A 22,868-nucleotide genomic window follows, 5' to 3' on the forward strand; every position below is an offset into this window, starting at 1 on the left:
ACAGCTACTCCCTCCGTTCTTAAATACATACATGACATCATTGATTTTTTTTATTTGATTATTCGTCTTTTCTACAAATATTTATGCAAATAGCCAAATCTTCAAGTTAGATTCAAGAGACTCTTGATAAAAGACGTAAAGGTACTCATTTCACTTTATTTAACTAACTGATTAATTAAATAATATTAGTCAAAGTTGAAGAAAAAAGAACAGTGTCGTATAAAAAAGAAGAGTCTTTTACCTATATGCCATTACAAAAATTGGTGGTTATCTGTGTACTACTAAAAAAGTTGAGACGCACCCTTATACCATCGCACAAAACTTCTTTTTACGTGTGTGCCATTCCGTGCGAGTTCCGTCCACTTCCCCCGTTAGGCAGCCCTGGTATGTTCCTCTCTCGATTACTCTCTTTCTTCATGAAAACGGCGCGCGCTCAGCAGGGCCGGCGTCCGGCCAGCGGCGGCCGGAGGCGGCGGACTCAGATTCGGTAACATCGCCACAACATGTCACCATCAAACATTGGAGTTATCTGGAGCGTTGAAAATGAATCGGACGCTCTGCTGCGCCGGCCCACCCATACGCCTCCGTTTTGACCTGCCCCTCCGTTTTCATCCGGCCGCAGCATCCTGTTAGGCCTGCTGCCCCGCGCTCGCGCCCAAATCCGACCGCGCTCGCCGCTCGGGCCCAAATTGGCTGCTCCCGCCGCCCTAGCTCGCCCCAGCCCAATCCCGCAGGGACTCCCGCCGCCCCGCGCTCGCCCCAGTCCGCGGACGTCTCAATCCCGCACGGAGACGCCGGGCCGCCGCGACCGGAGTTCGGTGGCCAGCTGCCGGGGCAGGCGAGCGGACGCCGCGCGAGGCAGGACCGCGTGGGCGCCGCGTGAGGCAGGCGAGCGGGCGGGGGCCGCGCCGCTGCCCTGAGTCCGGTCGACAAGCTCGGCGGCCCGGACAGTGAGTGCTCTGCTTTTCTTTCCGTCCTGCTTCAGTTCCTCAGATAAGTTTACTGATGAAGCCTGCTAGACGTGAAGGCGACGGCTTCAACCATCCAATGCAATCTGTTAGTATGATTCTGCTTTTACAGAACATGTAGGCATGCATTGTTCTGGCCGAATTCTGCTCGGCTTGGCTGCTGACCGGAACAGAAGCGACGCCCAGTCGGTGCTCAGATTGATGGGCATGAAAGGCCTCACTCTGAAAAGCCACCTTCAGGTTTGAACTCGACTTCCTCGCTGATTCAGCATGCCTAGACACTTGTACTAACAGATTGTGACATTGATACTGATGTGCATAGAAATATAGACTGGGAAGACAGGAAAAGAAAAGCACAGGGCCGGAACTTGCCAACGGTAGTGGTATGAACCTTGCACTTCCTCTCTTTTTGGTATGAACCAAATCAATCTCAATCAGTTTGCCCAAGTGAATCAATTTGCCAACTCTCACAATGCCAACTCACAATCAGTTTACAGAATCAATTTGCCCAACTCTCAATCAGATTACACTGCCAACTCTACTTCCAATTAAGAGTATGCTTCCCAGATCAGTTTACACTGCCTGCAGATCACCACGCGGCTCGACGGCCTGCACTGCACTTGCTCGACGGGCACCGGCGGCGCATTCCAGTGCCGGCGGCCCCCCTCTCAGCAGCCTCCTCTAGGTGACACCAGCCCGCCGCCACCCGCGCGAGCCGCCGCGAGGGCAGGCCCGGTGGCCGGCCGCTCCTCTGCTCACGGCGGCAGGGCCACGGCGGCCACCTCCAGCGCCGGCGTCCTAGCGGCGGATTCCAGCGCTGGCAGCCCCGGCGGACTGCCGCGGCGCCGCCCCCCAGTCCGTCGGCGTCGTCACCGGCGGCGGCCCCGCCGGCCTCCCGCGGCGATGACCCCGGCGGAGTCCCGCGCCAGCGGCCCCAGCCTTCCATAGCAACAGCCACGGCGGAGTCCCGCGGCGGCGCCGACTCCCCTCCCAGCGGAGGAGCGGCGGGCGGCTGTGGGGGCGGAGGAACGGCGGGCGGACGCGCTCTGGGCGTTTGTCCTTGGCGGCGCAGTTGAAAACGGGAGGATGAGAAGGCTTGCGACGGGATGAAAACGGAGGGGCGGGCTCAAAACGGAAGTGCATGGGCGGACCGGCGCAGCGGAGCGTCCGATTCATTTTTAGTGCTCCAGATGGCTCCAATGTTTCATGGTGACATGCTGTGGCGATGTTACCGAATCTGAGTCCGGAGGCGGCGCCCGCGCGCATGACCGCGCCTCGAGCTTCCGTAGCGCGTCGTCCCGCGCGGCCACCTCCGCGCCTAGCTCCCGAGCCTCCCTGCGGTGCTCCTCCGCCGCCGCTTCCCACCTCAGCAGCCAAAGCATCATAGTCAATCAGCGGACAAAGCGACGCTAGGACCCTAAACACGGAGAGACGCGTGGCCAGGAGGGGGTAACCTGGCCGGCGTCGCGGAGCTCCTCGCGGGCGCCGTGCTCCCGCTCCTGCAAATGGGACACAGGCCTGGAAGGATCGGGAAGGCCAGGCGGGGGTGGATGATCGGCTCACGCGGAGGAGGCGGGGAGCTCGGAGACGCTGGAGCTGCGTCAGCACCGACGCCATTGCCTCCATGGCGCCCGCGGTCTGTGTAGTGGCTCTGCTCCACTATTCACCCATGATTTAGGAAATAGTAAATCATTTAATCATTATATGTATATATACCTATATTTTTAGCTAGCCAATTCAATCCAGCATCAGCTAGCGATAATTTGTCATACTAGGGCCGTGTTTAGTTACAAAAATCAAAATTCCAAAAAAAAAATTCCGGCACCTGCATGGAGACTTAAATCTAGACGAAATAAAAAACGCATTGCGATTGCTGTCTGTAAATGGCGAGACGAATCTAATGAACCTAATTAGGCTGTAATTAGATGCTAAATTGATACAGTAATGCTACAGTAAATAACCTCTAATTACGGATTAATTAGGGTCATTAGATTCGTCTCGCGATTTACAGACGAGTTCTGCAATTATTTTTGTGATTAGTCTATGTTTAGTACTTCAAATGTAAAAAGATGTCTTTTCAAAATTTTTACAGAGTGCAACTAAATACGGCCTAGTACAAGTGATTTGCTAGAGCAGTGAGCCGGCGCCGCCACGCACTAAAAAGTGGAGCAGAGCCGCTACGGGCCGCGGGCATGCGTGCACTGCCGCAGGCCGCTGCCGCGGGCGTGTGCGCGGGCCTCTCCGACCGCCGCGCAGGCACGAGCACGCCCTACCGGTCGCCACTGGCCGGCCGCCGGCTCTGCTGAGCGCGGCAGCGCGCCTGGCCTCCTCCCCTCTGCTAACCTGAAGAAAGAGGATAAGGGAGAGAGAGGAAAGAAAAAAAAAGGCAGGCCCAGCTGCCTAAAGAAGGAAGTGGACGGAACTCGGACGGAATGGCACACAGTTAAAAAGGAGTTTGCGTGATGGTATACAAGTGTGTCTCAATTTTTTTAGTGATACACAGGCAACCACCAATTTTTATAATAACATATAGGTAAAAGACTTTAAAAAAAAGAACGGAGGGAGTACAAAGATTTCCAGCGCCCGATGACATGGTCCATTTCATATGGCATATGATCTCCATGGCGTCGTGCACGCGCGGACTCCATTGCGGACGGGCGGCGGCGAATCACGGACGGCCGGCGGACTCCATCGCGGCTGATGTTGGAGCGCGGCGGCGACTGACGGGCAGCAGCGCGGCAGCGACTCACGGGAAGCGCGACACGAAACGATGAGGGCGGCAGCGACTCGCGTGTGGGATTCCGACGGGCGAAAACGAAACGACGCCTCGCGGACTGAAGTCTGGGATTTGCGGGGGCGATTTGGAAAAAAACGCGATTAGCATGGCTAATGGCGGGCGTTTAAGTGCAAAATACACCCATCTCTTTCCCTAGCCATCGGATCAGCATTTTATGGTCTTAGATTCATAGTTTGCAAGTTTGCACAGTTTGTCAGGTTTTCACTAGATACGCTGCCCAATAAATATGTACTAATAATGGATTAATTAGTCTTAATAAATTCGTCTTGTATTTTACAGACAAATTCTGTAATTAGTTTTGTGATTAGTCTATATTTAGTATTTCAAATGTGCAAAGATTCTATTTCAAAAAACTTTACACATTGCTTCTAAACAAGGGCTTGATTTCATCCTCCGTTTGACATTTGATGACAGGCATCAGACCCCAACCAACAACCAGCGGCTCGCCACATCGACCGCCCAAATCATGGGGATGGGGAGCGCCACACGCCGGGGGGGGGGGGGGGGGGGTTCTTGCTGGTCTACCTAATTGGGGCGCACGTCTCGTCGTGCGCGCCACTCCCCCAACCTGGCCGGCGGCCACGTCGCCAAGCTCACTGACGCCCTGGCTCCACCGGTCCTCCGCGAACCGCGCCAACCGCCGCTTGCCCCTCCCCGTCGCTTATTCGCAACGGTCTCGGCGTCCTCGAGCCCCCCTCTCTTCGTTCTCGCCCCCGCTGGCCGCTGCTCCCGCGCGCGCGCACCCCGTGTCCGGCCCCGCCGCCGGATACCCGCGCGCGCGCCCAACGTCCCGGCGGCCATGCCTGCCCGTCCACCTCCGCTCTCCCATCTCCCGTCGTCGGCCCCGCCGCCTGCGTCATCCTAGCTGGCCTTCTTCCTTCTCTCCTCCTGCCGCGCCGGCTCTCGCTCGTTTCCTGGACGTTTGATTCGCCCGGCGACGTCGGCGATGGGCGGCCTGTGCTCCAAGGAGGGCGTCGCCGAGCCGCCGCCCGGCGCCCCGCCGCCGCTGCAGAAAGCGCCGAGCCAGTCGCTGAAGCAGCTCATCACGCTCGCCGCCAAGGACGAGGACGCCGCCCTGTCCCGGACGGCGTCGAACACCAAGGCCGGCGCCGGCGCCGGCGCCGCAATCGCGCCCGCGCCCGCCGTCGTGGTCATCACGTCCCTCAGCAAGTCGTACAGCACCGCGGGGGCGCCCACGCATCCCCGCCGCGCCACGGCGGACTACTACGCCGACGGCGGCGCGCCCGAGGTGATCTCCAGCGCCCCGCAGGGGTTCTCCGGCGAGCACGTCATCGCCGGGTGGCCCTCCTGGCTCACCTCCGTCGCCGGGGAGGTCGTCCACGGCTGGCTGCCCCGCCGCGCCGACACGTTCGAGCGACTGGACAAGGCAATTAATCCCCCTCTTCTTGCAAAACACAAAACCTCGATTCCTCTCTTGGTTGGTATAGTAGTAGTAGTACTCATTGGCATGATCGCTAATCCGCCATGGATCCGCGCGCAGATCGGCCAGGGCACCTACAGCAACGTGTACAAGGCGCGGGACCTGCAGAGCGGCAAGATCGTGGCGCTGAAGCGGGTGCGCTTCGTCAACATGGACCCGGAGAGCGTGCGGTTCATGGCGCGGGAGATCCACATCCTCCGGCGGCTGGACCACCCCAACGTCATCAAGCTGGAGGGCATCGTCACCTCCCGCCTCTCCCACAGCCTCTACCTCGTCTTCGAGTACATGGAGCACGACCTCGCCGGCCTCGCCGCGCTCTCCGGGCAGCGCTTCACGGAGCCGCAGGTCAAGTGCTTCATGGGCCAGATCCTCGAGGGCCTGCGCCACTGCCACGCCCGCGGCGTCCTGCACCGCGACATCAAGGGCTCCAACCTGCTCATCGACGGCCGCGGCGTGCTCCGGATCGCCGACTTCGGGCTCGCCACCACCTTCGACCCCGCCAAGAGCCAGCCCATGACCAGCCGCGTCGTCACGCTCTGGTACCGCCCGCCGGAGCTCCTGCTCGGCGCCACCGAGTACGGCGTCGCCGTCGACCTCTGGAGCACCGGCTGCATCCTCGCCGAGCTGCTCGCAGGCAAGCCCATCATGCCCGGGCAGACCGAGATCGAGCAGCTGCACAAGATCTTCAAGCTCTGCGGCTCGCCGTCGGAGGACTACTGGGCCAAGGCCAAGCTGCCCGACGTGACGCTCTTCAAGCCGCAGCGCCCGTACCGGCGCAAGATCGCCGAGACCTTCAAGGACTTTCCCCCCACGGCCCTCGAGCTCCTCGACACGCTGCTTGCCATCGAACCGTCGGCGCGGGGCACGGCGGCCTCGGCTCTCGACAGCGAGGTAGGCGGCTCTGGGTGGGCTCTCGCCTCTCCTCTCCCTCCTTCTGGCTTCTGCTCTGTTCTTACCGGCAGCCGCCATTGACACCCTGCCCTGCTGCATTCCGCCGCCATCCATCACATCAGTTCTTCCGGACGAAGCCGCTGGCGTGTGACCCGGCGAGCCTGCCCAAGTTCCCGCCCTGCAAGGAGTACGACGCCAAGCTCCGAGGCCAGGAGGCCAGCAGGCAAAACGCGGCGGCCATTGGAGGCAAGGGCTCCGTCTCCATCAAGCCCGGGAGAGACGACACCAAGGCCGCGCCAGCCCAGGACGCCATTGCAGACTACCAGGTTCGTGCTGCTCTCAGTTCCTGATGCTCCAACACCAGGAAGAGGGAGTCCAAACTTTTTGTCTGAAAAGCTTCTCTCGTTTCAGAGGCGGCATGCGCGCGCCAACCAGAAGAGCACGAGCCACCACTACAGCTCGCAGGAGGACAGCGTGCCGGGCTTCCGGATCGAGCCGCCGCCGGCGGCGGCCGGGCGCGGGCCGGCGGCGATGCAGACCGCCGGGTTCGGGTCGACGTGGTACAGGAACGACCAGCGCGGGGTCCCAACGCGGACGTCCAGCTCCGTCAGGGCGTCGACGCTCACCTCGCAGCGCTCCTACGCGCCGTCCCGGGGCACCGACCTGCACCCGAGCTCGTCGGCCGCCAGGAATGCCAACCCCAGGTACAACCGGCTGGACGTCGCCGAGCCGGCCAACGCCGTCGGCCGGCCGGGCTCCTCCCACCACAAGGACCTCGGCGTGAGGGACACGTCGGCCGTGAGTACCGACCACCATTCAGCTCATTGGCAATCTTGATGAGACCAAAATTCAGGCAATGGCTGATCACCATTGCAACCGTCAACTTTTCAGGGATTCGGAGGGAGGAACAAGAGGATCCACTACTCGGGTCCCCTGATGCCGCCCGGCGGGAACATGGAGGACATGCTCAAGGAGCACGAGAGGCAGATCCAGCAGGCGGTCCGCAAGGCACGGGTCGAGAAGGAGAAGACGAACAGGCACCATTACTGAGGGGGGAAAAGAACATGCATCAAGTTGGTAGCCATACACGGCGAATCCCATGGTCTCAGACCAGAGCATTCGTGTGCGTCTCTCCACGGAGCAGATGGAGGTGAGATCATTGCTGGAGGGTAGATCCACACATGAATGAGCCGCCTCGCAGTGCTCGGGGCGGCTAGGAGTCGGGGCTTTTCTTGATCCATGTGTATAATAGCAGTGGTAGAGAGGCTTGGAAAGCCTGACAGGGAGAAGGAAGAGAGACACATGTATGCACGAGGCAGATTGTAAAGACACCCAAAAGGAAAATGTGTGTGCATCCGATCCACCTGTTGCAATTAGAGACGCTAACAAAGTAGTTGCGATTAGAACAACAAACTCTACAAGTGTAGCAAGTTAGCAACTACGAAATTGAAGAACTTGAAATGAAAGGAACTTGACCAGAAAACCCACTGTGCATCACAGCCAAGGCTGGGGCCTGCAGCCGGCTTCCCATGCCGCAGGCCTGATCGGCCAACCAGTGGCGCGGCGCAAGTGATGATGCATGTTCAGTAAGCACTGAAACCTAGCTACAGTGTTTTTCAAATTTCCAGGAAAGAAGAAACCGCACAAGTTTTATGAAAAGTTAACTGTGACAGCTGTGGAGTTCATAATCTCCAGCGTGTTCAACAATTTTATTTAATTTGGGATTCCATGTCAATATCAAGTATATATAGCACCAATTTTGTTCTCAAGGAATCACACAGACGAAAGATCAAGAAAAGGGTAATCGGTATACCCGACAAATGGATCAGGAGTGTAGAACGTTGATCTGTCGTACTTGTTCAGAGGTGCATTCTGCTCAAACCGCTTCGGCAAGTCTGGGTTCGCCAGAAACCATTTGCCATATGCCACTAGGTCGGTGTAACCCTCGGAAACTGCCTTGTTGCCTTCTTCCCTGTTGTATCCTCCGGCAACAATGAAAGGACCAGCAAAAGCCTTCCTGAAATGCAACAGCTTGTAAGGGATTTGCACCTTGCCATCCACTTTGACCACCTCAGGCTCAACCATGCTGCAGTAGAGGACACCCAGCTTGTTCATGGCGTGGATCATGTACAGACCGAGTGCGTCTGGGTCTGAATCCCAGCAGTCCAGACAGTTTGAGTATGGTGAGAGACGGACACCAACCCTCTCTGCTCCGATCTCATTGATGGCTGCTTGAATTACCTCAAGAGCAAAGCGACAGCGGTTTTCCATGCTTCTACCATACTTGTCCGTTCTGTCATTGACGCTGTCCTTCATGAACTGCTCAATTAGGTAGCCAAATGCGCAGTGGATTTCAACCCCATCAAAGCCTAAAGTTCATGATGGTAACTCAATAATAAATGATATAATCTGGTTAACAAGGTACATATTGGCCACCTGGGAGCTTTTTAGATTTTAACTTGAATAAATCACAATCATGATTTATGAAGATGGGTAGTGCAAGTTAAAGGTAAAATACAATCATAGGAAGGACATACCTGCTTCAATGCAATTCCTAGCAGCAAGCTGAAAATCACTGACGATTTGAGGGATTTCATCTTCTCTAAGCCTCCTTGGGGCAGAGAATTCCTCCACAGTTCCATCCTTGAGAACCTGAGGCATGATCTGCTTGTCCGTACAAGAAACTGGTGCTTGTCCATTGGGCTGATAATCTGCAGTGTATACCAGAAATAGCTGTCAGGGGAACCACAAAACTACATGGAATGCATCACTTGAGGAAGCAAAGATATGTGTGAATAATAGGCATTGACAAGATTAGCTTGAGAGAAGAACATTAGAAATAGGTGGTCTTCAATGATTTCTGATGCTTTAGTTTAAGCTCAAGTTCTAACGGTTCTTCAAGACAAAAGATATCAATTTCTTCAGGACTTCTGTCCATAGCCATCATAAAATTTCAGATGCCTAGCACAATGAATCAACAAAATCCACCAGCCTATCCTGCAGCAAATTATTCAACCAACATACGAGAATACTATGATGTCATGCTCTGAACAAATCCAGCATGAATGCAATAACTAACAATTCAAGACCATAGAGAACATATGCATAATCCTTTACTCAACACATGTTAACTTGCAGGGTCATTGATAAGAAGCGAGAGTACCATAAGTAGACGCCCTCCCAACATGCCATATCTGACAGAAGAAAACCCCGCCCTTCCGATGCACTGCATCCACCACCGGCTTCCAAGCCTCCACCTGCTCCTTGGTCCATATGCCTGGTGCATTGGGGTACCCCTGAGCGGTTTGAGAGACCCCAGTGGCTTCAGCAATCAGCAGGCCAGCCTTGGATGCCCTCTGCGAGTAGTACAGCGCGACATGCTCTCCAGGAAGGTTGTTATAGCACCTCGACCTTGTGAGGGGGGCGTGGACAACCCTAACATCAAGATCAACAGAGGATGCATGCTCAGGTCACTTGCATATGCAGAAATCAACCTCCAAACATCAAAGGTTTCCAAGGCGGTCGCTCTGCAGGCTGTGAGGCAATTCATCGAACTCCTTGCGGGCGCTCACCATAACAGCAGAGGGAAGGGCTACCTGCAGAAAATTCTTATGCCGACAAACAACTGGCTAGCCTAGTGAATGCCCGGGATTTTGAACTGACCATTTGCTACAAAACCAAAGCTGATCGAAGCTGGTGTTTTGAACTCACCTGTGAGAGAGGTGGAATCCCCCCATGGTGTAGGGAGTTGGTAGCGGGATAGCTTTTGCTTCCATGGATGATTGCTATCCTTCGTCGCGCCGTCGCGCTACTCGGCCACCTCTGGTAACCTCTGAATCCTGACGCCCCTCTTCTGTTTTAATTTTTGGTGGAAAAAGAATATAATTGCAACCTGCCCGCAGTCGCACTTGCAATGTAAGTTTCCGAGCAATTACCGCGAGGAGCCTTTAGGTTGCTCATTTGGAAAATACTGGGTTATTTCATTTTTGGACTATGAATTACTTTACTGTTGTAAATTGTATGTACGAGTACGTAGGAGTGTATACATCGGTCAATAGGGGCTTCCTGACTGCTGCTGCTGTCTGATCAATAGCTACAGTTCCCAGAGTAAGGTAGGGCAATACAGAAATTTTTTTATTAAAAAACGAAACAGGTAGAAAGAGCTGCCGATTATATATTAAGAAAAAGAAAAGACCCAGACTGACATTGCATCACCGTGTAAACAAACAATAAGCCTTGGGAATGCTATATTATCGTAGCAAATATTAACGGTGGCAAGAACAGCATACGAGCTACCAATGCTTCTATCGGCGGCCCCAGGAGCAGTATCTCTTGCTCTTAGATTATGAACATCCTAGCAAATCGACATTAACTTGCGAACAACATCCTGCTCGAAAAAATCCACACCTGTGGAACGTGCTCCTTCCCAGGCAGAGGCAGATACCACATGAATAGTGAGAGAGGCTTTGCCTCCCTATTGCCCACCTCAAGGACTGACACTGGGATGCTAACCACTGCGCATTTCCAGCCAATTCACCAGTGATCTCTTGTTATTAGCAGGTGCTACAGTGATTGCATTCCTGGTGAATCCATGACTAAATGGTGGTGAGTGGTGACCTCTTGCTGATGCTCCTGATTTGCCAAAAGAGCACTTCTGTGTCGAAAGACCTTAGTTGTTTCATCGCCAGATGTAGGATACCACTGCTTCAAGCTGCGCAATTGATCATGTCTTCCCCACCAGAGAACTATTCTCAAGCTTGAGCTGAATCCATGGCTCCTTCAGCTAATATATCATCAGGTTCCTAATCGGAATGAGACAGAAGGAAACAATCAGTATTTGGAGCTAAATGTATCACAACCTTGTGTCATGGGGTAACCAAGAACTAACCACCATTCCGTATAAATGCAAATATAAAACTATGGAACTATAGCTTGACAGAGAGCTCCTCCAATGAAGTCGAACACATGCTAGAGCAGTACCTTGCCTAAAACATGTACGAGCGTGAGACCAATATATGGTGAAAGAAAATTATTCTCGGCATAGATTGGCCCATGAGTGTCAAAAAAAAAAATCGGTAAGATTCCAATTTAGTAGTTATGAGACAATAAACACCAAGTAACATAAATGATGTCATGGAATTTATAGAATCAAGGTCAAACTCTTGCGTATGCAGTTTAGCAGTACTCAGGATTAGCAAAACCTCATTTTTGGATTCCAAAATGAAGGTTAATGAGAGGCATAACCACATAAAGTAACCTGAATTATGAACATTGGAAATTCTGAAAGGGTTGGGGAAAAAATCCTCCTATGAGATGCCTGAACAAAGCGTTGGCCAAGGCATGACCCCCAAGCTCATCAGTGGGTGGCTTGATGCTGTAGTAGAAAAATAGATCCGAACACTATTGCAGATGAGTGCCAAGTCTCCTATCCCTGTGATAAAGTTCAGTCTTCAAGCCAGATGGCAGTAAGGATTAGAAGCAACCGAGACATTGCTCTCTATACGACTATACCCACCTAACTCAACAATGTCAACAGTATTAACAGCAGGTGAATATCCATGCTGGTATCCAAAGCTTCAAAGGCTTTAAAATTGGAAGTCCTAGGACATTTACAAATTTTTGGTGATGAATAGCCCCCACAACCACATGCTGTTAAAAATCTTAATGAGATCAATAAGATCTTCTATCCCAATTTCATAATGATGATTCTCACACAGTGTAAATTGTTACGAAAATAAAACTGAATTCTATTATAACTGGAAGGTTGGTTTGATTTGTCTGTGTGACCAAATATAGCTGGCTGTGATATGTTTAAATCAAACAGCAAACACATTAATCAGATCAAGCAAATAACTAGCCAATTTGAATGTACAAATTTCCGTTCAAGAAAAAATGTACAAATTTCAAAAGATAGGCAAACCAAATATATAGCATAAATAGTGAAAGTATAGGGCAGATTAAATTCTTAATAAAACTGCTTGAATTAAGCAATAAAGTGATATGTCTATGTATGATACAAAGCTTCATTGTTATTACATAAGCATGGATGAACAGGGAAAAAGCAGCACATCTTAGAATCAATGAAGAACGTAAACCTCTAGCTGCTGGTTTTAGCTGCCACTCATCATGCGGAAGTTTTTCTAGAAGCAATACAGTTCAAGCACACTTGACGCAATTGAGGACATCCTGCCACAGATAAAGAGCATCCACCTTTAGTTCCTTGACCTTTGTTCCAAGTTCTTATTCCTGGTTTTTCTCTGCAATTTCTCTTTTGTAGGCCTGCAGCTGTTCTTTAAATTTCTTGCTTTCTTCAAAGTTTGCCTTTCTCTTCAAGGCTTTCTGAATTTCAAGTACAGTAACGTGGCATTTAGAAAATGAGTCTCTTTCTTTTTGGGAAAAGACCTTGGCTAAGGTTCAGAACTACAAGATAAAAAACAAGGAACTAAAAGCACTCACCTCTTGTCGGAAGCAGCGATCTAGTTTGATTTTAAGGTCTGTGCACTCTCCGAAGAACTTCTTGACAGGGTGGTCTAAATGGCACTTCTGGAATTCTTCGATAATCTGGTGGAACAAATAAAAACGGTTGATCTTACTAAGGCAATGCAACAACATCAAGACGCAAATACTCAAAAACGACAGAAGAATATTAGTGAGGTACCTCAGCGCACATAGGATGCCTGTGTAAAGTCAGTGGGGGGTGCATTTCCAGAGGAAGGTATGGATACCTCAACTGCATGATGGATTGATGGTAGATGCATTAGAGCCTTAGAGCCACAATTGTCACGATGCTATGCCACCCGTACCAACATGAAGTTAAAATATTACTGCAAGAGAAAATATCCTCCATACACTTATCAACACATCATCATGGCACAGCCATGGACATCTGTCATGCAAAATTTCTTTTATGGTTACCAGGAACCTCTGAAGGAGGCTAAAGTTTGCACGTTTTCCAAACGCTTAGCGACTCCAGGTAGTTAGTTGGTGGCCTATGGTTTTATATCTCACCTGTCATCTAAGTATTACAGAGCCACAGATCGCTACCGCGCGATGTTAAGCCCCGCCAAAGCTTAACGAGAAGGCTGCAAACGGGGGCAGACCGAGGCATTGGACAATTTTTTTTTTAACAAAACGGAAGTTAGTAGGTCACTCAGATCCGAGCACAAATAGCTTTGTTTGGGTTTGGGGTGCTCCGTTCCGCCCAACGGAAGGGAAGAGAAGGGGCGGGCATACCTGGTGGCTGCACAAATAGATTTGACTTATACCTGATAGATATAGTTATTTGTCGCATTTAGTATAACTCGAAAATGGGATAAATACGAGCTCATTCCGGTCGAAAATGAGATCCTGGTAAAACGGGTGGGGATGGACCCTCTCTCCTATATCCTGTCTCATTTCCATTTATTCTTGACCCGTTTCCGTCCTGTTTTCGGAATTTTCTATTCCATTTCTGTTTAGCCGCAAATTTAGAATAAATGTAGAAATACGGATGTACGGAAATTAGAATTTTTTCTGTCCGTTTTCATCAGATAAGATGTTTACAAACGAAGGGTGCCGAGGACTTGGCTTTTCTCCACGGTCGAGGCAAGGCCGGAGGGAGCGGCGCCACTCCGGCGTGGACTCGTGCGCTCCAACGCCGCGCCGGAGGAGATGATAGCGCTGCCGCCCACGAGGGAGGCGGGTCGCGTCGCCGCCGGGGCACCATTTATGAGCGAGTACTAGACTGTGATTGGCGACCTGACTCTCCGTAGCCAGTCTCTGCGCATGCGAGGCTCACTTTGTTTGATCGCATGGTTCGCTCCAACCAGGTCAAAGGAAGATATGTGTTTGGTTGCCCGCATGAACACACGCTGCATGAACACACATTAAGAGCATCTCCAAAAAGCTATGTAAAATAAGTTGGTTAGTTAAAAATAGCAAAATTGGAGTTAAAACCGGATCCAAGAGGCTCTATTTTCATCCCCCTCGCTATCTTGCTCGCAAAAACCTCATCTCTGCTAGCCTTTTTTTGCCAAGCCGGCGTGATTCGCCATCCTGGTTCCCGCGTGCTGTCCTGCCCTTGCAAGCCCTCCAGCGTGATCTCCCTCCCTTGCTGCCACGGCGCTGCTACTCTTCCACCCTCCCTTGCGACCTCCCTCCCTCGCTACCGCCTCTATCCACCCTGTCGCCATCGCGCCTACGCCGACTGGTTCTAGCGCTGGAGGAGGCGATAGGCGGGCGGGGAAGGTGAGTGGTGGCGAGGACGGCAAGCGGGTGAGGATGACGAGATGACCGGGAAGGCGAGCGGCGGGTGCGGAGGCCGGCGCCAGAGGGGAAGGCAGCCTTCTGCTCCTCCTGCTCGGCACCGTCGTCATCCTCGGAGAGCGTGAGTGGCCACTACAGTCGAAAGTGAAACGGCTCAGAGAGAAGCGGGAGCGGAGCGTCTCTGGCGAGGCGAAGCTGGACGAGGCGAACGCAATGACCGACTCTCAGGGGAGGAGCTTGGGCGGCCGTGCCGCGATCTAAAGCCCCCCACGCACCCCGGCCACCAGGGCGGCGGCGCCAAGTTGGAGGAGGTAGCAAAGCAGGAGGTGTCTGACGAGTCGGCGGCCACATCCAAGGAGAGCAGCGACGTGCCGAGCTCGGCGGGCCTATGCCATTGCCGCCGCGGGATCGACAGCAGGAAGACCGAGGAGAGTGTGATGCTGGCGGGGAGGATAAATAAGTATAGAGGAAGAGATGACGTGTGAGACCCACACATCAGTATGTGTGGAGGGAAGAGTTGAAGGAGCTGTTGGGATTTGGAAAGTGAGAAATAGAGAGTTGATTGGAGTCTCTCACTGTATGGAGAGGAATGTGTTTAGAGAGTCAAATAAAAAGCTAAAAATAGCTATTCTCTTGGAGTTGCTCATAGTGTAGCCACATTTGAAGAGCAATTGTACGAGCACTCTGAAAACGACACGTTAGATCATATAGTATTTTTAACAAAATATTAGCCCAGCCCAACAATATAAAATTAGTACACTAATTCAGCTCAGACATCTAATGTACACTAGGTGTGAAACCAAGCCGCGGTCATAGAGTAACTTAGAGCATGCTTGATGAACAGGTAAATTTAAGATTAACTAGCCCTGTAGGATTTTGAGCAGCCCCTCCCTCCGTCCAACACCGGGGATGCGGTGGTCCACTGTGAGCGGCACTGCGAGGGCGTCGATTGGATAATGAGAAGGGCTGGAGGAAGAGTTGTCAGAATGCTAGGAGAAGTTGGAAGACATGATGGAAGAACCGTCCATGGCAGTGGAAGCAGAGGGAGATCGAGGAGCAAATGGATTCATGAAGAAAATCGCTTGTTTTTTTAGATAAAGGAAAAAATCTATCTTAAACATTCACATGTCAATGTCTACTCAATCGTTACAAGAGTTCTTAGACTCCAAACCTCAAACAAGAATCTAAAACACAAGAAAGAAAACTCTAAAACAAAGAAAGAAATCAAGAATACTAAGCTTCAATCCTTCTCTTCGTCCACGTTTCCTCCTTGCAACCCTTACGCAGCACCAAATCATCGCATCTCGTTTTCTTAGAAACTCGATTTCCAATCCATCTGATGCCGCTGAGGTAACCAAGTCATATCGATGAACCTCCAGAACAATGCTCCAAGTAGCAGTGGAGGCATGGAGAAATCCTGACGACACCCTCAATAGGGACATGATGCACCAGGCGCAAGCACAATCATCGCCAGTCTGAAGCACCGGACATGTGGATCCATCCTCCATGCTAGGGACCGTCGAGAGCCAGCCCATAAGGGCGGCAACGGGCGGAGGCAGACCCGTAGGTGGCGGCGGAGATGCGAAGGCGACCAGTAACCGGTCAGGCCGGAGGCTTGGGGCCGGCAGAGGATGGCTGGAGGTGTCCCATAGCACCGCCCCCAAGAGGGACATGATGAAATCAGGCGCCATTGTCGCCAGCCGGAGCACCAGTCATGGTTTTCACCAAGAACCAACCTCCAAGAAGCCACGGTTAGTTCCGAACGGGACCAGCATGTGGTGGCCAACATCCGGCCGACGAGCAAGCGAGCCGCAAGAGGTGCACCACCTGCAGCCAAATCCCCACAACGGGGAGCCGCTCAGCAACCAGAAAATCGCATTACTACAAAAAACTTAATGGAGGCGGGCAAAATTGCTTTAGCAAGACGGGCAAAGCAAACTCCTCAGACGCAAGATCACGATTAATCAAGACATTTACCGCGGCGGTCGCCCAACCGCCTCGGTTCATTCTTAACCGAGGCAGTCTTTTTAACGTAACTATCACTACTACAATTCTGAATTAAGCGAGGCACTTTAAAAAGGCCTATGAGGCGGGCATAAAAAAATAATCGTCTCTGTTAATGCCCAGTATTGGCAGAGGCAGTCATTTCTTATTAACAGAGGCGGTTGAAGAAACTGCCTCTCAAAATCGATTAACAGAGGCGGTCATCGTAAATGCGACCACCTCTGTTAATACTTCTATTTTTTCATACGGTTTCCTTATATGGGCCCACCTCAGTTAAGGGACCGGGCCCAATATATCCAAAGGAGCCCAACTCCACCAAACCCTAACTCATTCTATCTTTCTCTTTCTCTCTCACTCCTCCCTCTCCTCCCGCGCCGCCAGCTCCTCCTCCTCTCTCTCTCTCTCTCTCTCTCTCTCTCTCTCTCTCTCTCTTGTCTCCCAAGCGGCGGCAGTGCCTGAGTGGCGGCGGGCTCGACGCTCGGCCTGAGCCGCGGGAGGCCGGAGCGGCGGCGTCGCTGCTGATGGGCCGCGGATCCGTGAGTGGCAGTGTGGCTGGGGCGTCAGCCACGAGCCGGCGGCGGTGGATCCGGCAGCGGCCGCGGCGGGCGGTGGGCGGCCGTGGTGATCTCGATGCGAAGATCCGCACGCGGGCTGCGGGCGGCGGTCTAGGGTAGCGGCGGTGGGCGGCCACGGCGAGCTCGAGGCTGGGTGCTGCACGGCGGCGGCCCCACGCGGCGCAGATCCACGCGCAGGCCGGCGGGCGGCGGCGGCCGCCGCGCGCGGGCTACGGGCGGCGGCGCGGTAGGCGGATGTGCTCGGCGGGCCTAGATGGGCTTAGCAGGCTCGGCTATTTTTTTATTAACAGAGGTGGGCATCAAAAACCGTCTTTGAAAATGATGTATTTACACTGACGATAGCTCTGAGACGTTTTCTATAACCACCTCTGAAAATAAAAAATGCCCGCCTCTGAAAATATTTATGTAGCAGTGCATCTCTGTTATTACTTACTAAGCGAGGTGGTTGCCTTACGACCCCCACCTCAGCTATTCTTTATTAACCGAGGCGGTTGTACGAACGGCGGGCCGGCAACAGTTAACCGAGATGGGCCGCCGGCCCGCCCGCCTCCGAGTGCATTTTTAAAGGTCACAGTTAATATTTTTCTAGTAGTGCGGGCCCAGTTGTGGGAGCCGGCCACCATTCACCGGTCCCCGCCGTGCAGCGCCATGCGCGAGCTGCCGTGCCCTGCCACCGAGAGCCGCACCGCAGGGCGCGGAACCACCATGTAGAGGCGTGCCGCCAGTCGCTGAGGCCCCGCCGCGGGTGATGGGTAGGGAAACCACATATTCGGCACCGGAAAGCGTAGAACCCGCCACCCGAGGATCGGAGGAGCCCCCGCCATCGACTCTGGAGCAGCCCCCACCGTTGACCTCGGAGCGGTGCAACCATCGACCAGGATTTGGAAGGTGAGGGGAGAGGGAGGAAGGGAAAGAAGACGAGCAGGAATGCGAGCGGCACCGGCTTTGGGCTGCCATTGACCGCCACGGCCGGCCGGCCATTTGCCGGCGAGCGACGGCAGCGGCAACTGCCCGCCCTAGGGTTTGGTGGGTGCGACGGTGAGCAGGGAGAAGGCGCCCCCGAGCCGCTCCAGAGAGCGACGCCAGGGAGGGAAAAAGTTTTCCCATGAAGAGAATCGCACTACTACACCATTCTTTCCAGACGCGGTTGAAAAACGTTTTCAGAGAGGCAACCGCCTCTGAGCTATCGCCTCTGAAAATGAAGCATTATCAGAGGCGGTTGGTCTGCCCGCCTCTGTTAATGAAATAGAAAAAACAAAAAAACCCATGGTCCCGCCGAGCCCATCGGGCGCTCGCTGCTCGCTGTCGCCACCGCCGCTCGCTATCGCTGCCCACCTCCACCGCCGCCGCGGCCGCCCGCCGACCCGTCTGAGCCGCGGATCCGGCCGCCCCGCCCCTCGGTCGCCGCTGATCTGGCCTCCACGCGTGAGCAGGTCCCAGCGGCCGGCGCCGCCGCCGTCTATGGCCGCCTGGAGACGCTCGGGCCGCCGGCCGCCTCCGCCATCTTCGAAGCGCTGCCGCTGCCGCTGCCGCCGCCCGCCCACACCGGATCTGCCCCGCCCGAGCGCTGCCACCGATGACGCGGAGCCGCGCACGGCCGCCGCATCGAGCTCCGGCCTCGGACAGTGCTTGACCGGCCGCGTTGCGCTGGCCCCACCACCATGCTCTTGCCTCGCCTCGGCCCCGCGCTGCGCTCCGCCAGCCTTGCCCCGCCGCCAATGGAGAGGGATAGGGAGAGAGATAGGGTGGAGAGAGATAGAGTTAGGGTTTGTGGGATTATATATATATCTATGACCGCCTCAGTTAATGCCGAGTATTAACTGAGGCGGTTTTTTTTTCCTGCCCGCCTCTGGGGCCTTTTCAAAGCGTCTCGGTTAATCCAGATTTGTAGTAGTGTCGCTTGTAATCTACTGATACCATGAAAGAGCGTGGACAACCAACCATACTAGCCAACCATACTATTGTATTGATCAATCATATACATATAGATTACAAGCCTTGGGCTACGGGTAACGGCATGCACAGCATGCAGTTCTAGTCTCCAGGGACCAGGGGAGCCTGGCGAGATAATCGCTCACGACTAACTTCCAATGACTAAGTTACAGCAGTACAAGCACTCGCTAACAGCCTTGACAGCAAGCAACCAAAATCCTTATTAAGACTTGAATTTTGATGCTTACTCTATATCCTTTAAGTGAGCATCAAATTGTTGGGATAGTTTCAACTTTTTATTATTTGTTTAATTTATTGTTTGTTTAAAAATAGCATAGTTCAAAGAGAGAGTGCCCACAGCCCAGAACCAGAAACGCAGCCGCTAGAGGCGACCGCAGTCATAGTGGGTGTGCCCCAGCGAGTTGGTGCCCAGCAGAGTCACGATGGCGAAGCAGGCGAGCCTTGTGAGCAGCGACTTGGTCGCCAGCAGCGTCCCCATGGCGAAGGACTCGAGCGACAGCCTCGCCACCCTCAGCCTCCTCTCCCTGACGTACGCCCCCATCGCCGCGCCGATCTTCTCCTCGCGCAGCTCGCCGCGCCCGTCGGCGGCCCGCGCCAGCGACCGGGCGAGCACGAGGGCGTCCTCCAGCGCCGCCGAGCCCCCCTGGCCGATGTACGACCCGAAGACGTGCATCGCGTCGCCGGCGACCGTCGCCGTGCCCCTCCGGAAGCTGCTGAACATGACCTGCCACGGCGGCCGGTACCAGATCCTGGTCAGGACGATCAGCGACTCGGGGTCCAGGCCCCGGACCAGCTCGACGATGTCGTCGGAGCACTGGCCCTTGAGCTTCTCGACCAGGAACGCCTTCATGGCGCGCGCGTCCTTGGTGGCGTCCCCGCCGGGGTGCCAAAAGGCCACGAAGCAGCTGACGAGCTGGTCGGTCATGGGCGAGCGCCCGACGAACATGCCTTTGCATCTCAGGCGCAGGAAATGGGGCCCGAATGGATGCCCGTGCGGGTATCTCGTGTATCCGCGAAGAAGCATGCGTGGGGCTGATCTCGGCGGGGTCAGGCCCAAGTGCTTGGCTACCACTGAGTTTGAGCCGTCGCATCCGATCAGGGCCTGTGCAAAAGGAATTTTTTACACATCAGCAGAGATTGCCGGATTTAATATTTTTTTAGTTTCAATCATAAATCCCGTCACCTCATATATTTAAACAATAATTAGCAGTACTAAATATAGTCTTATTACCAAATTAATTTCATAAGACATAAGTCGTCATCATCACGAGATGAATCTATTAAATCTAATTAGTCCATAATTCGACCACTAATTGCTACATTAATCATCCACTAATCATGTATTATTTATACTTAATAGATTTATCTAGAGCTCTAATTGCAACTTATACAATTAGTTTTGTATTAAGTTGACACTGGAACATTGAATGTGACAGCTACTTAAAAACCAAATGAGAACTTACTTGAGGTTAGAACAAAACAACAACAACAAAAAATGAATTTTTTACGGTCCCTCAGCTCAGGGGATATGTACCTGCTGGACTGTAGATAAAAAAACCCTCTAAAAATATAAATAAGCAGGTTGAAACAGCACTGGATATATGCTGCTGGATGGCCGCGCTACCTTGGCCCTGATGACTCTGCCGTCCAGTGTGGTAAGAACCGCGCCGTGGTTCTCAGGATTTGCTGGATGTATCTCCGCAATGTGGCAGCCGAAGCGGATTGCTCCTGAAGGTATGTTCTTGGCCATTGTCTCGATCAGGTCCTTCCTTTTCAACCATCGGAGCTCCCCCCTGGCCAAATGATGGCGACAAGATTTGCTCTGTTTTAGTTAGTGCCTTAATTTAAAGATAGAATGACAAGGGCTCTGATTCTATGAGGTTGTTTTGTGGCAGCTGGTACCTGACAGGTACCACGACGCTCTTGTTTCCTTGCTCTTTCTGCCACACGTCGTGAAACCTGAAATGACAGACGCGAGTTAAGCATTTCCTTGTACCGAAGGGTCAATTCCAAACATCTGAAATCATCTGGATGTATTTCCGAGGGAACTTATCAGAATCAAAGACAACAATCCGGGGAACTAGAAACTACTTACTCAGTAACTACGTCGGCAGTCTCCCGGAGCTCTGGAGCAATCCCAAGTTGCTCTAGGACACACCATCCATTGGAATGGACACCAATGGACCCGCCAGCCGCTCGTAGAGTCTCGGACTTCTCTAACACGAGGCTAGGAATCCCTTTCCTGGATGGCAAATAAGCACAGATTTTTTTGTTCACAAATCACAGATACTTCAGAAATCAAAACTTCAACGCAAGTGAAGACTATGGCATGGGGTCCAGAATATATTAAAAGAAAAAAATATCTTGACAAGGCTCAAGGCATCAGCGGTTTGATTTTTTTCACAGCTGAGTCTGTTTGGATCCATTCAACTAAATTTTAGTTAGCTAAAATTTCAGTTTTTAAAGATCAGCTAGCTAAAATTTCAAAGCTAAACTTTTGCCAGGTAAAAGTTCTCCCAGCTTAACTTTAACTGGGGTGTTTGGATCCTCTAGCTAATAGATCTAACTAAAATTTAGCCGGCTTTAGCTATATTGAAACAGCTAAACTCAGCTAAACTTTAGCGGGAGCGTTTAGATCCCTAGCAGTTAAGGTTCTGTTTGGCATAGCTTCAGCTTCTCCTAAAATGACTCCTGAAGCAGTTGGTGAATTAGCTTCTCTGATGAAGCTGAAGCTATTTTCAAAATTATTTGTCAAAACTTGGGCCCACGGGAGAAGCTAGATGAAGCTACGATTTCCAACTTCTTCTCTTTAGTGTAAGCTGGAAACAACTTCACCAGATGCTCCATGCATGAAGCTGCTAGCAAAAATACCCATTTGGCACGGCTTCAAATGAAGCTGATGAAGCTGTCAATGAAGCTGTGCCAAAGCTGCTCATGAAGCTGTTTATGAAGCTGTGCCAAACGGGGTCTAAATTTAGCCAGTTAAAATTTAGTTGGTAGATCTAAATAGATCCTTGCTAAACATAAAATATTTCCAGGCAGAGATTTGATGTGACTGAACATCACCAGCGTATTGTGAAACTAATCGTAGAAACAGAAATATACTCAAAAGAGGAAAACGAAAGGGGAATGTGACGAGAAACTGCTGCGTCGAACGACAAAACTAAAGGGCCGATGGATGTTACCGGTGAAGAGCAAGAGCAGTGGCGAGGCCGCAGATGCCGCCGCCGACAATGACGATGCCATGTACCTCCTCCTCCATGTCTCCTCCTAGTCGCCGTTGGTGCCTGGAGAATGGTTCACGCATATTCATAGGCTGCTAATAAGGCAGCCGCATTTGACTTTGATGAAGTCTTTGTCACAGGCTGCTAAGGTGTTTATGACGTAATGTGCAAGTGTCGTCCCTCGCTGACAATGATAATAAAGTAATGACAGTATAATAACAGCGGCATGTGTACACTTGTTGGGAATCAGCGCTTCTGGGGAGATGCGAGCCAATCCCCAGCTCCCCACTGCATCAGATTCAGAGGCAACCCCACTCTCCAGGCGTGGACTGCTCAGCAGAAAGGGCGCAGCATGATCATTCTCTACCCCTCTGAACCTCCATTGAACCAACTCCTGAAGATTCTAGTTGAAGCCTACCACCAAAATCGTATTCAGTTTCGGTCTGCCTGTGGGAATCGCCAGCGAGAACAGAATCAGTAGCATGTCAGTGATTTCATGGACCGAATAACCAAGCACCAATATCGAATGCTCGATGAGCACGCGGATGCTTCTTCTGCATTTCTTTTTTTTTTGGAAAAAAAGTGGAAGCTTCTTCCGCATATTAGGGCAGATTGCAGAGTACCTTGGCTGCGCCAAAGAGGCATGGGGCCTCCAGCAGCTTGCGCGCGGAGCTGGAGCTGGTGTCCCAAGAGTCCGAGACGAAGAAACAGAGCTGTATCGCTTTGGTGGAATCTGGAGTGGATCAGTGGCTATGCCAAGCTGGAGCGCTC

The 22,868-nt window shown here is 52.6% G+C and overlaps 4 protein-coding genes and 1 long non-coding RNA gene across 8 annotated transcripts; 2 read left to right on the forward strand and 3 right to left on the reverse strand.

The window, feature by feature from the left end:
- Positions 1-808: 808 nt before the first annotated feature.
- LOC120656097 lies at positions 809-1,731 on the forward strand. Its single transcript, XR_005667815.1, has 3 exons — positions 809-1,208; positions 1,291-1,351; positions 1,557-1,731. It is a non-coding gene; the product is annotated as an uncharacterized LOC120656097 (long non-coding RNA).
- Positions 1,732-4,540: 2,809 nt separating this feature from the next.
- On the forward strand, positions 4,541-7,456 carry LOC120656096 (probable serine/threonine-protein kinase At1g54610). The gene is made up of 5 exons (XM_039934109.1): positions 4,541-5,152; positions 5,267-6,097; positions 6,220-6,423; positions 6,509-6,895; positions 6,989-7,456. The coding sequence occupies exons 1-5, from the start codon at positions 4,712-4,714 to the stop codon at positions 7,145-7,147; spliced, it is 2,022 nt and encodes a 673-aa protein (XP_039790043.1). The 5' UTR covers positions 4,541-4,711; the 3' UTR covers positions 7,148-7,456.
- Positions 7,457-7,775: 319 nt separating this feature from the next.
- On the reverse strand, positions 7,776-10,099 carry LOC120656094 (putative 12-oxophytodienoate reductase 8). Its single transcript, XM_039934103.1, has 4 exons — positions 9,809-10,099; positions 9,261-9,532; positions 8,635-8,808; positions 7,776-8,466 (listed from the first exon to the last, which is right to left on the reverse strand). Exons 1-4 carry the CDS (start codon positions 9,871-9,873, stop codon positions 7,871-7,873), a joined length of 1,107 nt encoding a protein of 368 aa, XP_039790037.1. The 5' UTR covers positions 9,874-10,099; the 3' UTR covers positions 7,776-7,870.
- A 175-nt stretch (positions 10,100-10,274) lies between these two features.
- Positions 10,275-13,337, reverse strand: LOC120656095 (COX assembly mitochondrial protein 2 homolog). Of its 4 annotated transcripts, none has more exons than XM_039934108.1 (5): positions 13,331-13,337; positions 12,756-12,827; positions 12,554-12,658; positions 12,308-12,436; positions 10,317-10,899 (listed from the first exon to the last, which is right to left on the reverse strand). In XM_039934108.1, exons 2-4 carry the CDS (start codon positions 12,798-12,800, stop codon positions 12,338-12,340), a joined length of 249 nt encoding a protein of 82 aa, XP_039790042.1. In that variant the 5' UTR covers positions 12,801-12,827; positions 13,331-13,337; the 3' UTR covers positions 10,317-10,899; positions 12,308-12,337. The 4 variants fall into 4 exon arrangements, with proteins under 4 accessions (XP_039790039.1, XP_039790040.1, XP_039790042.1 ...); XM_039934107.1 differs by having other exon boundaries at positions 10,317-11,082; XM_039934105.1 differs by having other exon boundaries at positions 10,275-12,436.
- A 5,526-nt stretch (positions 13,338-18,863) lies between these two features.
- LOC120654112 (monooxygenase 1-like) lies at positions 18,864-22,153 on the reverse strand. Its single transcript, XM_039931681.1, has 5 exons — positions 22,059-22,153; positions 20,969-21,115; positions 20,776-20,832; positions 20,498-20,666; positions 18,864-19,975 (listed from the first exon to the last, which is right to left on the reverse strand). The coding sequence occupies exons 1-5, from the start codon at positions 22,133-22,135 to the stop codon at positions 19,235-19,237; spliced, it is 1,191 nt and encodes a 396-aa protein (XP_039787615.1). The 5' UTR covers positions 22,136-22,153; the 3' UTR covers positions 18,864-19,234.
- Positions 22,154-22,868: the final 715 nt, after the last annotated feature.

The sequence above is a fragment of the Panicum virgatum genome, chromosome 1N, assembly GCF_016808335.1.
Source record: "Panicum virgatum strain AP13 chromosome 1N, P.virgatum_v5, whole genome shotgun sequence".
In the NCBI taxonomy this organism is placed as follows: Eukaryota; Viridiplantae; Streptophyta; class Magnoliopsida; order Poales; family Poaceae; genus Panicum; species Panicum virgatum.